The following is a 13,779-nucleotide window of genomic DNA, read 5'->3' as shown; positions in this document are numbered from 1 at the left end:
ACCTCCCAGGAGTGGGATCCGACAGGAGCTGTCCTTTTGTGTCTGGCTTATTTCACTCAGCATAACGTCAAAAGTTCATCCATGTTTAGCAAATGTCAGAACTTCCTTCTTAAGGCTGAATAATATGCCATTGTACAAATACACATTTTATTCATTCAGCCATCAATGGACACTGGTGTGGCTTTCACCTTTTGGCTATTGTGAGTCCTGCTGTGGTGAGCATGGATGTACAGATAAGCAGTTATGTCCCTTTCAATTCCTTTGAGTAGACACACCCACACATGGGATTGCTGGATCATACAGTAATTCCTTTTTAAGTTTTTTTTGGAACTGCCAGACTGTTTTCCATAGCAACAAGTTGTTTTCTTATGACAAACATTCAAAGCACGGCCCAAACCCCTTTGTGTGCCTTCAAGGTCCCCATCTGCTACCTCCCCAGACACAACCACTATGAGTGTTGCTGTCTCCTTCCCTTCCAGGTTTTTCCACGCTTACCGCATCTACATGTCCAGAAACTTGATACTCTCTGTGACTTAGGACTATTAGGTAAATGCTATTCCACTGCACACCTGAAACCTGAAACCTTTCCTCGCTCAACTGTATTTGGAGTTTTTAAAAGAAAGATAAGCTATAGAAAAAGTACAACAAATCCCATAACCACAGCAATAGATGGTCAGCACCTGTTCCCCTTTTTGTGTCACAAGGAATCTCAACACCCTGGTTTAGCCACAGTGACCACGTCATGCACATGTATAACATGTCTTTGGCTTTGTCCACATTCATATGCAGTCACTGGCATTGACTCGTGGAAGACGTACACAGCCTTATACAACCACTGATTGGGCACCAGCTCTGTTCCAGTCCTGGTTCTTGGGCTGAGTACAGAGCAACAAGACAGACCAATACCGCCGCTCCCTGACTCAAGAACAAAGCAGGCAAACTCACAACGAACAAGGTGATTTTAAAGAGCGAGAGATGCTCCCAATAAAACTACTGAGGTGGAGTGACTCAACCTTGCTTTGCTCCTTTCCAGATGTTGTTAAATGCACAGCTGGGTTGTGTTTTCATGTGTATTTGCCTGTATCATCAACTGCCCAGCTCAAGATCTAGAAAATTCCCATCACCCTGAATGGGAAGCCTGGCGTCCTTCCCCAGTGGATTCCCTCCACCCCAAGAGATAATCACAGTTCTGATTTCTGTTACTACAGATGAGTTTTGCCTGTTTGAGAATTTAATGCAAATGGAATCATATAGTGTCTGTTTTTCTATTTTGTGTCTGTGACATGCATGTCATTGCTCATCCATATTGCTGTATGGTACTCCATTGTAGAGATGGACCACAGCTCGTTTGTCCTCGGTTATCTGCTCATCTATTGATAGACTTTAGTGGTCTGGGTCGAAATGTGTTCCCTTCCACTCAAACTCATTTGTTGAAGCCCTCAGAGTGTGAGGTATTTGGAGATAAGAATCATGTATACATATTTAAACCAAAATAACATATACACATGGTAAACAATTTTAAATATAGCAGAAAAGCCCCCAAAGAAGCTTTTCTCCCCCAATACCTTCCTCTCAAAGCTTCCCTCAGCACCAGTTTGATATTTCTTTCCAGGAAATAGTTAGCAAATAGCTACATATCTATGTGTTACCAGAGATGTACACAACTTGGTTGCTATATATAGGGCATTTTGTGCCTTGCTTCCTCTTATTTGGAGTTTTTTCTTTTTTTTAACATGAGCCCAAATGGATCTACATCCTTGAAGACTGCCTGGCATTTCACAGTATCTACCTTAATCTGTTCAGTCCCCATGAATGGACAGATACCCTGTTTCCAGTTTTTGCAATCATGAACAGTACTTCATGGATATCTATTCTCACATGTTCATATAAATTCACAAGTTTTTCGCACAGGATGACTTACTGGTTGGATCAAAGGAAAACACATGCATTTCAAGTTTTATGTCGTCAAATTTCCATCCACAGAGTTTGCCTAATTTTACTAACAATGTGTGTGTGTCTGTTTCTCTGTATTCATACTACCATTGGGTAATACCAAATATTTAAAGTTTTGCCCATCTGCTATGTTGCTTGGATCTTGCATTTCTTGGAATAAACTGGAATAACTGCATAAATATTTATTGGCCCTTTGTACAAACCTTATATATTTTTGTCCTTATTTCAAACCATCCTCTTTCTTTCACTCACTTTCCCAGTCTCCTACCTGGTCTCCTCATTTATTCCTTTCCACTCCACCCTCTGCAGGCTTCCAGGATTATCTTTCTCACAAGAAAATCTGGTCCCATTTAGGCACTACTCAGAACACATCAGTGACCACACTCATGCCCACAACCTACATGATAAATAGCCTATCTATGCTCTTTAGTCTGGTTTAAAAAGTCCTGTACGATCTGGTTCCCACCCTGCCCCAAATGCCCAATAATTGAGCACTTACTACATGCAGACACCCTGTGGGTCTTGGGGAACCAAAAATGAACAATGCAGGCAAATGTTTGCTTCCTGCAGCTGATATTCTCGAGCAGTGCACATCAACCATTTTTTTGTGTAGGGCTCCTAAGGAAAAAAATGAAATTATATTTAGTTTGAATGGGTTAAAAATGGGTTAATTAGTTTCAATCTAATTACACATAATTTCTCCCTAACGATAGAAAGTAAGTGCTTAGGAATAATATTTTGTCCTGGAGGTTTGGTTTTGGAGGGCCATAAGCTATCGTAACGTCTAAAGTGTTTTTGACCCCAGAATGAATTTTACCTCTCCCACGAAGAAAGCAGGAGAGCCGATCCGGACCATAAGCGAGTGAATGGAAGAGATTATATCGGAGAGCCATGAATGTTATAGAGGAAAGAAAGGAAAGTTGAGGGGTCACTTGACATCTTGATCAGCCGAATCAGGAAAGTTCTTTCTCCCCTGCCACTGCCCAGAGCCTCAGCCATCGCTGGAGGTTACTACAGCCAGTTCCGTGTCCTTGCCACAGCTCTCTCCAGGGCACTTGATTTCTTCAGTTGTAAAATGACAATGATAATTTCCTCCTCACAGTGCCTGTCACACACTAAGCTGTCAATGAGTGAGCTTTATTGTTACTGTTTTTGAAAAAAAAAAATTTCACAAAGATACATGGGATGAGCCTCCGCTCTGCTGCCTCACACGACCGCCGTCTCCACCTCCGTACACCAGGGGCGCTGTGGGCGCTGCGGCTGGGCCGCTCTAGGCGGCGGCACCATACGTCTCGTTCTCCAACTTCCGGTCTCTGCTCCAGGCCCGGGCTGCGTGGAGAAGGCTTTGCAATGCCTGCCGGCGATTTGGAGTGAGTCGCGGGTCGCGGAGGGGGTCCGGGAGGCGGTTTGGGAGCCCATAGGTGCTTTAGAGAGTCCGGGTGCGCCGAGGCCGCGGGGACCGGCCCTTGCTGATCCAGCCCTACCCCCGCCAAACTTGTGCCCGCAGTTCCAAGCCCAGCTGGGCCGACCAGGTGGAAGAGGAGGGAGAGGATGGTGAGTACGCCCAGTAGCCCCGGTCACTGCGGGCAGCCGGCCTTTGCCGCCCGTTCCAAGCCCACACCTGGCGCCAACGTGGGACACCCCCGTGTGAACATTCCCTGTGTTCACTGGCCGCCGGGCTCTTTCTCCCCTGCCACTGCCGAGAGCCTCAGCCGTCGCTCGAGGTTACTACAGCCAGTTCCGTGTCCTTGTACGGCTCTCTCCAGGGCACTTCTTGGCCAGTACCCAGCCCTTGGTCCCTTCTTCCTCAACGCCTGCTGTGGGCATTATCCCAAAGGTCTCTTGGCTTCAGCTTGGGGGCCCCCGCCCCTCCAGCTCACTCTTCTTCCCCACACTGTCTCTGGCAGACAAATGTGTCACCAGCGAGCTCCTCAAGGGGATTCCTCTGGCCACTGGTGACACCAGCCCGGAGCCCGAGCTACTGCCAGGAGGTGAGTGATGACGACCTCCACTCCATTGTAGGCTGCTTCCCTCCCCAGCCGCATACCTGCCTGCTCCCCATTACCCAGGGTTCAGCCCCCCTCACCTCTTTACCTGTCCCAGCTCCTCTGCCACCTCCCAAGGAGGTCATCAATGGCAACATCAAGATAGTCACGGAGTACAAGATAGATGAGGATGGCAAAAAGTTCAAGGTGAGGCAGGGGGAGGAGGTGGGTGCTCTTGTGCTTGAGGGTACTTGAGCCGGGAGGGGATGGTACACGTTTGTGTACATTGGGTGGGTTGATGAGGAAGATCCCCCGGCCCCTCCCTTCACCCTCCCATCCTCAGATTGTCCGCACCTTCAGAATTGAGACCCGGAAGGCTTCAAAGGCTGTTGCAAGGAGGAAGGTGAGACCCTGCTCCCTCAGTCTTGGGGGGTCAGGGGGTTCCCCCCGGGCTGACTCAAGGGAACGAACTATGAATCCTTTTTCCTGGTGCTTTTTTTTTAGAAGTAGGTTTTAACTGTTTGTGCCTGTTTTCTTGGAGCAGAACTGTGGCCTGGGGGTGTTCACACACTCTTGGGGCCCTGAGAAGTCCAGGGGGGCAGAAGTAGGTGGGGTTAGAGTCTTATTCTTCTTGGCTTGTGTACCCAGAGGAACAGGCAAATCCTCCCCTGAGGTCATGGCGGCTCTGGTTCACCTGGGCCAAACACTATGGAGAAAGGCATAGCAGTAAATGTAATTGGCATAATTTCTGCTCACTGTCTCTGTGCCAGGCCTCATGCCAAGTGCTTTGCAGGAAGTGTTTTTTCTCATTTGATCCCCCTTGCAGCCCAGACTGGTGGGGAGCCCTTGTGGTCCTCTTTTTATGGGAGAAGAAGCTGAGGCTTAGATTGTTTGGCTCAAGGCCCCTCACAGTCTGGGTGACCCCTGCCCTCTCTTGAGCATGGCTCTCTGGTGGGATCTGGTCCACCAACCTGCATGGGCGCTGCATCCCCCCCCCCAAAAAAAAACCGACCAAGATACAGTAACTCTGCAGCTGTTTCCTGCTGGGCCTCATCTGGAACAGGCTGGGAGCTGCCTCCTGGAGCGAGCCTGAAGCTCGGGCCTGCATGCACTCAGGAAATAGGAACCATCTTTGGCACTGCTGTGCAGGGTATTTGGGGAGAGCAAAGAATGGAGTTCAGGGCCCAGACATTCCAAAAGGGGCTATTGTAGGTCTAGGGTGCCAGTGAGGGGTGCATGCCACCTGCCCTTGCCCTGACCTGTTGCCCATTCCTCCCTGAGCCCAGAACTGGAAGAAGTTTGGGAACTCAGAGTTTGACCCACCAGGGCCCAATGTGGCCACCACCACTGTCAGTGACGACGTATCCATGACATTCATAACCAGCAAAGAGGTAAGTGGGGCGGCAGGGTGGGGCTGGTGGCCAGGACAGTGGTGGCCATGGTGTGACAGCCCCCTTGAGCTGCCCCTGCCCGCCCCCCAGGATCTCAACTGCCAGGAAGAGGAAGACCCCATGAATAAGCTCAAGGGCCAGAAGATTGTGTCCTGCCGCATCTGCAAGGGTGACCACTGGACCACCCGCTGCCCCTACAAGGACACGCTGGGACCCATGCAGAAGGAGCTGGCAGAGCAGCTGGGCCTGTCCACTGGCGAGAAGGAGAAGCTGCCCGGAGGTGCCAGGGTCGCATCTGGCAGGCCATGGGGGTGGAGGGATTGTGTGCACCTCTGGGGGATCCTTCAGTCATCACCCGTCTGAATGGGCTGTCCCTGTGGCAGCTGGCCACTGCCGCACAGCAGCACCTCCAGGCTGTGGCCCCGGTTCGCCGCCTCTCCTGGTTGGGGCTGTGAGAACCACCCCTATTCGCGCCCGTGTGGGAGACTTGCTAGCTCTGGTTTGGCTGTGCTTCCATGACTGTCCTGACTTGAATGTGCCAGGCATGGTTGCCCCCCTATGTGCACTTTGGTGTGTACGTGCACACGGCTCTGAGCAGACTCCCGTGTGACCCCACGGTCTGTGACCTTTGGTGTGATTTGCTGTTGGGCCATTTGAGTCTGGACAGTTCTACACCCATGACTTGAGTGTGTAGCACACTTGCTACCTGCCATGTGTGTGGGTGTGTCTGTGTCACTCCTGGGACTCCCTGGCCTGGGTGTTCCTCTAGCTCTCGGTCCCATGGCACTCGGACCAGGTCAACCCCTGTGGGTTCTCTACCTGGGCTGCTGGTGTCCTGGCTGTGATGCTTCTGTCGTCATGGCCACCATGTTTCAGATGGGCAAGTGACCACAGATGCCTGAGGCTTAAGCAGACAGTGCTCAGGTCCAGGCTTGGGTCACCAGCCTCCCGGGGCAGGTCTACCCCTCTGTCTATACCAGGGTGAGGCCTGCTCCAACTGTGCTTTTGGTCCCCAGAGCTGGAGCCTGTGCAGGCCACCCAGAGCAAGACGGGGAAGTACGTGCCACCAAGCCTGCGCGACGGGGCCAGCCGCCGTGGGGAGTCCATGCAGCCCAACCGCCGAGGTGAGGCAGGTGCTGAGCAGGCTGGTGGGCGGGCAGCTCCCAGCACCCTGTGATTATCCCGCGGGCGGGGCCGGCCCTCAGCTGCCTCTCCCTGCCCGGCCAGCCGACGACAACGCCACCATCCGCGTCACCAACCTGTCAGAGGACACTCGTGAGACTGACCTGCAGGAGCTCTTCCGGCCCTTCGGCTCCATCTCCCGCATCTACCTGGCAAAGGACAAGACCACTGGCCAGTCCAAGGTGGGCGGGCGGCCCTGGGGTGGGGGAGGCGTGCCCTATTCTTGCCATGCCCTGACACCTGTCTCCTGTCCCCCAGGGCTTTGCCTTCATCAGCTTCCACCGCCGTGAGGACGCCGCCCGGGCCATTGCCGGGGTGTCTGGCTTTGGCTATGACCACCTCATTCTCAACGTTGAGTGGGCCAAGTAAGACCCCTGCCCTCCCCACCCCAGGCTTGGTGCCCCATCTCGGCCAGCACTCAGACTGGCTGTGGGCCCCGCACCGGGTTCACAGACTCAAGCCTCTTGAGCGGTACAGGCCATTCATGGTCCTTTAGTCCTGGGGAGGGGCCCACAGCCCACCCAGCAGGGCTTGGGTAGTCCTGCTGGCGCTGCCCCAGACTCTCCACCCCATGAGGCCCCACGCGTGTGTGGTGAGGGGGTCTTGGGATTGCCCCAGGGGCTTGCCATCCTCACCACCTCCTGCCTCCCTCTCTAGGCCGTCGACCAACTAAGCCAGCTGCCACTTCTGCTGCTGCTCAGCCCTTCCACCAAGACCCCGCAGGGACGGAGGGGCAGCCTCCGAGGACGGAAGGCCCCAAGGGCAATAAACAAACTCCAGTCGCCCTCTGCTGTCCTGTTTATTTTCAGGGGCCACCAGCCCCCGCCCCAGTTGTGGGTCTGCCTCCAGGCCCGGTGCAGCACCGGGTTCTATGGGAGGGGTGTCCTGCTGCTCTGACCTGGGTGCTCACCGGCCCCAGCACAGGCCTTTCTCAGGGGGAGGAAGTGGTGGCTCAGGGCCTGGTGCTGGCTTGGGGCCACGAGCCCGCTGTGTTCTTGGTCCCTTTTCCACTGCCGGGTTTTTGTGGTCAGGAGGCAGCAGCCCAAGATAGGCCAGTCACAGGCTTAGCTCAGGGGACTGGCGCCCTGTGGTTTGGGGGGGTGGCTGTGACACTGAGCGGCAGGACTTGGCTGGAGCTCTTTGTGTCCTCCGTGGCCCAGGCCTCCCTGCAGCCAAGGCAGCATTGGCGGCAGCCCCCCAGGCTGGGCACCACAGCCATGTAGAGCAGTGGGTGAATGCAGATGGCCAGGGGCATGAGGCCCCGCATTACCTGGTGGGCCACGTAGCTGCCCCAATCCAGCTGGGCCTGGGCCTGGGCCACGTCCACAAAGCTGGGGCAGTTGGCTTTCCAGCGCTGCCGGGCGTGCACATTGAGAACCCACGTAACATAGTAGGGCACGTAGGAGCTGGCGTAGAGAACCACACCACTGGCCACCAGCACGGCCACATGCAGCTTCTCAGTGGCTGTCATGCCATGGCTGCGCAGCACAGCCATGCCGAGGGCGCCGTAAGCTGCCAGGGTGAGCAGCAGCGGTAGGCTGCAGCCCAGCGCCACCAGCACCAGGCTGTAAGCTCGGTAGGCGGGGAGCTGGGTGTCATCTGCTGCCCCCAGACACCTGATGCAGGCTTCAGGCATGGAGTTGCTGCACTTGCCCTCCTGGTGTGGCCTCTTCAGGTGGGAAAAGCCGAGCGTGGGTGCAGCCAGCAGGGCCGCCAGCACCCAGCCCACAGCGCTGCTGGCCCAGGCGTGTTTGGGCTGCAGGTGGCTGCGGGTAAAGAAGGGGTGGACAATGCCCAGGTAGCGGTTGAGGCTGATGCAAGTGACAAAAAAGACACTGCCCAGCAGGTTGAAGGTGAACAGGAAGCGCTCCAGGCGACACGCAGCCTCGCCATAGCGCCAGTGTTTGGGTGGGTAGAGGTAGGCAGCCAGCGGGGGCAGTGTCAAGGCATAGAACAGATCGCTGACAGCCAGCTGGGCTGAGAAGACCACGGCCGGGTGCCACGGGCGCTGCTCCCGTGTGAAAAAGCGGTATAGGGCCAGGCTGTTGCCGGCCATGGCCACCAGGAACTCGGCTGCCAGCATGGGCCACAGGTAGTCTTCCTGGAAACGACTGAGGATGCGGTCGGCGGCTGCTGTGAAGTTGGCTGGGCAGGTCCTGGCACCTATAGGCAGAGGGTGTCACCGCATGAGCCCTGCTCCAGTCCTCGCCGCGCCAGTCCCGGCTCCTTTTCAAGCGGAATCTGGCCCGAAAGCCTGTGGAGGCCTTCCTTGGGATGATGATTCCCAGGCTTTCTTTGGGCCCTCCACCCTCAGGAACCAGGGGGTCGTTGCCTTCGCGAGGGTGCACGTGACCCAGCAGTGCCGACCTGGAGCCATCAGGCCTGGGGCGGAGTGGAGCACACGGTGGTCCCATCCGATCCATGAGCAAGCCTTGCTGCTCCACCTTTGGGGTCTTCCCCACCCCCACATCCCAGTGCCGCCGTCTGAGTGGACCAGAGCTCAGTCTCCTGCCCTGGCCTGGGTCTCTCTGCTTGTGCCCTCACCCTTCTGGGGGGCATCAAGGTCAAGGAACATCTTCCTGCTCCCAGCCCTCAGACTCCCTCCAAAAGCCAGTACTTGTCCCCTGAGGCCCCACAGGAGGGAGCCCTCCCTCCCCACACTCTCCCTTCTCAGGCTCCCACTACTCACTACCAAAAACCCTTCCCACACTGGTTTCCTAGCTGAAAAGACAACCTGCCCCAGGGCCTTAGCACTGACCGTGCCCTTTGCCTGAGTCACTCCCCACTTCATCCTGAACCTGCCCCCTGGTTCTTCTTGGTCTCTGGTCCTGAAAGGCCCTCTGACCACCCCACCATTGCAACTGCACCTCTTGGCCTCCTCCAGGCCCCTTTTCTACAAAGCCTGTACCTTCTTCCGATCACTAAGGGAAATCTCAGAACATCCCCTGGTGGCAGTTAGTGCCCTGCTACTGGCTTCCCTGGACACAGCAGTGCGGGGTGAACAGCCCTGGAGTTGATTCCCCTCAGTTCTCTTACCTGAGACAGAAATGGCCTGTTCCCAGTTGGTCCCCAGGCTGGCTTCTGTCTCCATCCCCTCCCCAACTCCAGGGCTACAGAAGGAAGTCCCCGAGTAGTTGCTCTTAGCCCATTCTCCTCTGACTCCTGGGAGCCAGCTGCCCCACCTGGTCCTGGGCCAGGCAGTAGGGACCAAGGCCCTGGACACATGCCCAGCTCGCCCCACGGGGCAGCACTAACCACTCACCTGTGGTGGCCGCAGCAGCAGCCATGGCCCACATGCCCTCCGTCTAGGTCCACTGCCCACACTGCTGTGCTCCAGGCCTCCACCCGGCAGTGCAGAGGCCCCACCCTCCGTAGCAGCTCCGCCCTCAGCCCGCAAAACTGGTCTGGCTGCCTGGCTCACTTCCAGCCCTGGTTTCCTTCCTCATTGCCCCTGGCCCTCCAGGGTTGGCCTTTCACCTTTGCAGGCTCCAAATCTGGGGGAAGGGTCCGGGCCCCTCAGGCACCAGTCAGATCTGCTGTGGGCCCTCACTTACCCAGGGTGGGAAAATACCCCCAGGATGAGGGCTGAAACAGGGGCCAGTTCTCCCATTCTAAGTCTGGGTCCCAGGCTCCCCCAATCCAAATGCAGACTCAGAGGGAATCAGTTATTTTATTAAGAGTGGGAGGTTGGGGGAAAGAGCTCCTTTATGAAAGGAAACAGGGCTGCATGGGGGTGCCCAGGGGCCAGGGCAGCACCTCTCTGGCCCCAATCTGGGGCATACCGTCCACCTGGGCTTGCCCTCAGATCGCTCTCTTAGGTGGCCGTGCGCGGCCCCGCCCACGATCCTGGGCAGCCCATTTGGGTCCAGCCTTGGCCTGGGCACCCTGGGGCCTGCCCTTGCCTTTTGGCGGCCTCTGATTGCTGCCTCGGCCTAGCTTCTGCTCCTTCGCCCGCCGCTTCTTTCCTGGGGGCCCGGTGGGCCATCTCCGCCTGGCTGCCTTTGGGAACATGTCTGTAGGAAGAGGCTGAGTCAGGGCCACCAAGGCACAGACAGGCCCATAGCGCCCAGCTGCACTGACCCCAGACACACACCCTCATCAGGCTCTTCGCCCACCGCCTGGCGGAAATACTCGGCTTCATCCTCCTCCTCGTCCTGCTGGCTGGGCCCCTCTGCCTCTGGGGGAGCCCCAGGGTCTTCGGCATCGCTGTCCCCATCAGCTGCTGCGTGAGCTCGCTTCATGCCCGCCAGGCTCTTCTTTCTGGAGATGAGGAGCGTTGGTCAAGAGGCAGCCTGCACCCAGGACCCTGCCTCACCCACCTGGCCCACAGCCACACACTTATGGGTCTCTCGCTGCTCCTGCTTGCGCTGGATGTTCTGGGCCTGCTGGTCCTGCCTCTGGGCCTTGAGTCTCAGCCTCTCCTCCTTGGCTGCCAGGATGGCCTGCAGCTCTTCTTCCGTCTTATGCACTGAGAGAGACAGTCACTAAGATCCCAAGCATGCCCACCACACCTCATGACCCACCTTCAAGGGCCTCAGACCCCAGGCCCTTGCCCGCCACCTGTGTCCTCACCAAAACTGTGGAACAGCACATTTCCCTCCCCAACTCCCTCCTGAATCTTGATGAGCTGCAGCGTCATTCGGGGCCCGATCTGGAGGGACACAGGGAAGAGTCAGTCCTTCCTAGGGGCTGGGGCTGCCAGAGGAAGCCACCCCTGCCTGCTGGGCCTCACCTCAGTGAGCCTCACGGCACTCTGCTGGGACCGCATGTTGCCGCGCCCGGCGATGGCCTGCGGCAGCTCTGTAATATTATGCTCCCCGTCAGGCTCCGCCTCACTCTCAGACAGCCCCGCGCCCCTGTGCGGTGGACACACAGGGCTCAGCAGGGGATGCCAGGCTCCCGAGACAGCTCTGGGGTCCCCTGGGCTGTAGTGTCTCCTGCCCTGCCCCCCTTACGTGGCCAGCAGCTCGCTGATGTCCTGCAGGCGGCTCATGTTGGGGAACTTCTCCTGGAGGAGCTTCTTCATCCCTTGACTTGCACCCACAGGAACAACTTTGATGCTACTGCAGGGACCGAAGCAAGCAAGGGGGCGGTCAGGGGTCATGGGGTAGCTCCAGCCCTACCTTTTCACTAGTACGTCAAGGTGTTTACTTTGAGACTGAGCAGAGTCTCAGCAGTAGCCTTATCACCAGAAGCAAATGGAGGTGTGTGTTCCCTCCCCCATCGCCCCACACATACTAGTGGCGGAAATCCAGCTCCTGCGATTCGGGGTTGTAGCTGATGAGAAGGCAGCGCTTGATGGTGTTCAGGTTCACCTGAAGGAAGAGAAGGCAGGGCACCACGTGAGCTAACCATGGCCTAACTGCGTGCTGGAGCCAATGTCAAGCCAAGGGCACATTCCAGAAACCTCAAGCGAGGGGTGTGGGGTGCTGCTGGCACTGCAGGAATTGATATTGATGTTCACAGGCTGCCTGGGGCACTGGCCGGAAATCCTGGTTCTGAGACCCCCAGAAGCTGGCCGCACCAGATTCCCTGATGATGGGCATCTAACAAGCCTAATTTGACATCCAACGGGGCCAGGGCTTAAAAGCCAGATTAAAAAAAAAAAGAGTCCTGCTCTCTTGTGGCTACCTCAGACTAGTGGCTTCACCGGTTAGCTCCAGTGTCCTTCTCTATAAAATGGAGCCACAATACACACTACCCTTAGGCCAGCTCTCACAGCTCACTCTGGAAACAAAAAGCAGCTCTGGCATCGTGCCCCAACTGCCAGAAAGGAAGGCAGCTTATGGGGAAGCCTCTTCCCCAGTGTCACAGGACCTATCAGTGAAATCTGCCCTCAGGAGCCAAAGCTCTCAGCCTCAGTGGTAGAAGTTGAGAAAGGGGCACTCAACCCAAGGGCCTGGGTATGGGACCTGCTGCCCGCCACAGCCACCCTCCCTGCCATCATGCCAGGCCCGGCCCACCTTATGCACGTTGATGGAAGGGAACAGGTTCTGGAACATGGTGGCCATGAGTTTCACATGCATGCCATAGGGACCAAAGCTGTTGAGCACCAGGAGGGGTGGGTGGGCAAACTGCTGCTCATGCATACGGTGCCGGCGCAGTGAGGAGATCACATCACGTACCAACGTGTACTGCAGGGCAGGGTGTGGCATGGGTGATGGTAAGCCACATGTGGCTGGCATCATCCCCGAACCCAGCCCCTGTGCCTCATACCACTGTCAATCCTTACCTTGTTGATTCGGAAGGTTAAGGTAGGGCCTCCAGGGAGGCGTATCAGCTTCTACAGAAGAAAAGCTCCGTTAGGGTCAAGGTGTCCAGCTAGGGAGCAGGGATAATGGGAACCTCTGCCCTGTCTCTTCAGAGCGTTTACTTTGAAGCCAGAATCATGGCAGCTCAGAGGCACATGGGTTCATCATGAGACGAGGAGGAGGAGGGCATGGGGGAGAAAGGGGTGTGGGTGTCCACTTACAAAGTAGATGTTGGTCTCCGTTTTGCTCAAGATCAGGAAGTGTGTGACCCCAAGAGGCCCAGCCACTGCCACACAATCCTTTAGAGAGTTTTTTTTTCGTATCTAAAGATTACAAAAGGAAGAAAGGCCATAGGTATTCCCTTCTTGAACAAACACAAGCTGAACTATTAGACCCTACTCTAACCCTTCCGAGAACAGCTGATCAGACTTTATCTCGGATATCGCCCCATTCTGTTGATGAGGCAAATGAGGCTCCAGGTCTTTGAAAGAAACCAAGTTTCCAATCCAGCTTTGCTGACTCCAAGAGTCCTTCTTAACCACCAGCCTCGGCACCCACCCAACCAAGCCCCAAGCTGCTGCCCTCAAAAAGCCCTGACAAGCAAGGGCAATGGTTCCTTTCTCCAGTTCAGGGCGGGTGGAGGCGCCCGGGTGCTGCAGACCTGCAGGCGGGTGGCGGTGAGCGGCTCCATGACCCGCCGTAGGTCTAGGCTGAGCTGCCGGATGCCACGACCCGCGCGGCCCCGAGCGAACACGAACGAATGCGGCTGCGCGGCGTAGGCCTCGAGGTTGCGGAGCTGCGCCTGGGCGCGAGCGCGCTTCTGGTGCCGGGACTGCGGGGACGAAAGACGAGCGGTGAGCGCCGCGGCCTCCGCACGGAGCCCTCCCGCGCGGGGCTCCTCCCCGGTCGCCCCCGCCTCACCCGCCCGATCCGCCCCATGCCGTCTCCTCCACGAGGCCCCCTCTGCTGTCTGCTTCCGGCGCTCCGCTTCTCACTTCCGGCGCCGGCAAGGGGCTC

At 56.5% G+C, this 13,779-nt stretch overlaps 2 protein-coding genes and 2 non-coding genes across 5 annotated transcripts; 1 reads left to right on the top strand and 3 right to left on the bottom strand.

Moving 5' to 3' along the window:
* The first annotated feature begins 3,212 nt into the window (after nucleotides 1–3,212).
* Nucleotides 3,213–7,295, top strand: EIF3G (eukaryotic translation initiation factor 3 subunit G). Of its 2 annotated transcripts, none has more exons than XM_037006279.2 (11): nucleotides 3,213–3,323; nucleotides 3,461–3,507; nucleotides 3,861–3,944; nucleotides 4,057–4,145; nucleotides 4,282–4,341; nucleotides 5,225–5,329; nucleotides 5,420–5,609; nucleotides 6,346–6,453; nucleotides 6,557–6,693; nucleotides 6,770–6,876; nucleotides 7,169–7,295. In XM_037006279.2, the coding sequence occupies exons 1-11, from the start codon at nucleotides 3,304–3,306 to the stop codon at nucleotides 7,182–7,184; spliced, it is 963 nt and encodes a 320-aa protein (XP_036862174.1). In that variant the 5' UTR covers nucleotides 3,213–3,303; the 3' UTR covers nucleotides 7,185–7,295. The 2 variants fall into 2 exon arrangements, with proteins under 2 accessions (XP_036862174.1, XP_036862126.1); XM_037006231.2 differs by having other exon boundaries at nucleotides 3,720–3,944.
* On the bottom strand, nucleotides 7,292–13,762 carry P2RY11 (purinergic receptor P2Y11). The gene is given in 16 exon segments (XM_073219490.1): nucleotides 7,292–7,609; nucleotides 7,611–8,674; nucleotides 8,721–8,893; nucleotides 9,989–10,005; nucleotides 10,322–10,524; nucleotides 10,605–10,771; nucleotides 10,850–10,979; nucleotides 11,084–11,162; nucleotides 11,244–11,367; nucleotides 11,467–11,574; nucleotides 11,750–11,826; nucleotides 12,475–12,645; nucleotides 12,744–12,794; nucleotides 12,984–13,085; nucleotides 13,424–13,594; nucleotides 13,684–13,762. Coding segments are annotated over 16 exon segments (2,697 nt in total). The 5' UTR covers nucleotides 13,702–13,762; the 3' UTR covers nucleotides 7,292–7,567.
* LOC118970944 (small nucleolar RNA U105B) lies at nucleotides 11,640–11,713 on the bottom strand. Its single transcript, XR_005059161.1, has one exon. It is a non-coding gene; the product is annotated as a small nucleolar RNA U105B (small nucleolar RNA).
* Nucleotides 12,856–12,940, bottom strand: LOC118970941 (small nucleolar RNA SNORD105). The gene has a single exon (XR_005059152.1). It is a non-coding gene; the product is annotated as a small nucleolar RNA SNORD105 (small nucleolar RNA).
* Nucleotides 13,763–13,779: the final 17 nt, after the last annotated feature.

The sequence above is a fragment of the Manis javanica genome, chromosome 13, assembly GCF_040802235.1.
Source record: "Manis javanica isolate MJ-LG chromosome 13, MJ_LKY, whole genome shotgun sequence".
Lineage (NCBI taxonomy): Eukaryota > Metazoa > Chordata > Mammalia > Pholidota > Manidae > Manis > Manis javanica.
This window is presented reverse-complemented; position numbering and strand designations above follow the sequence as displayed.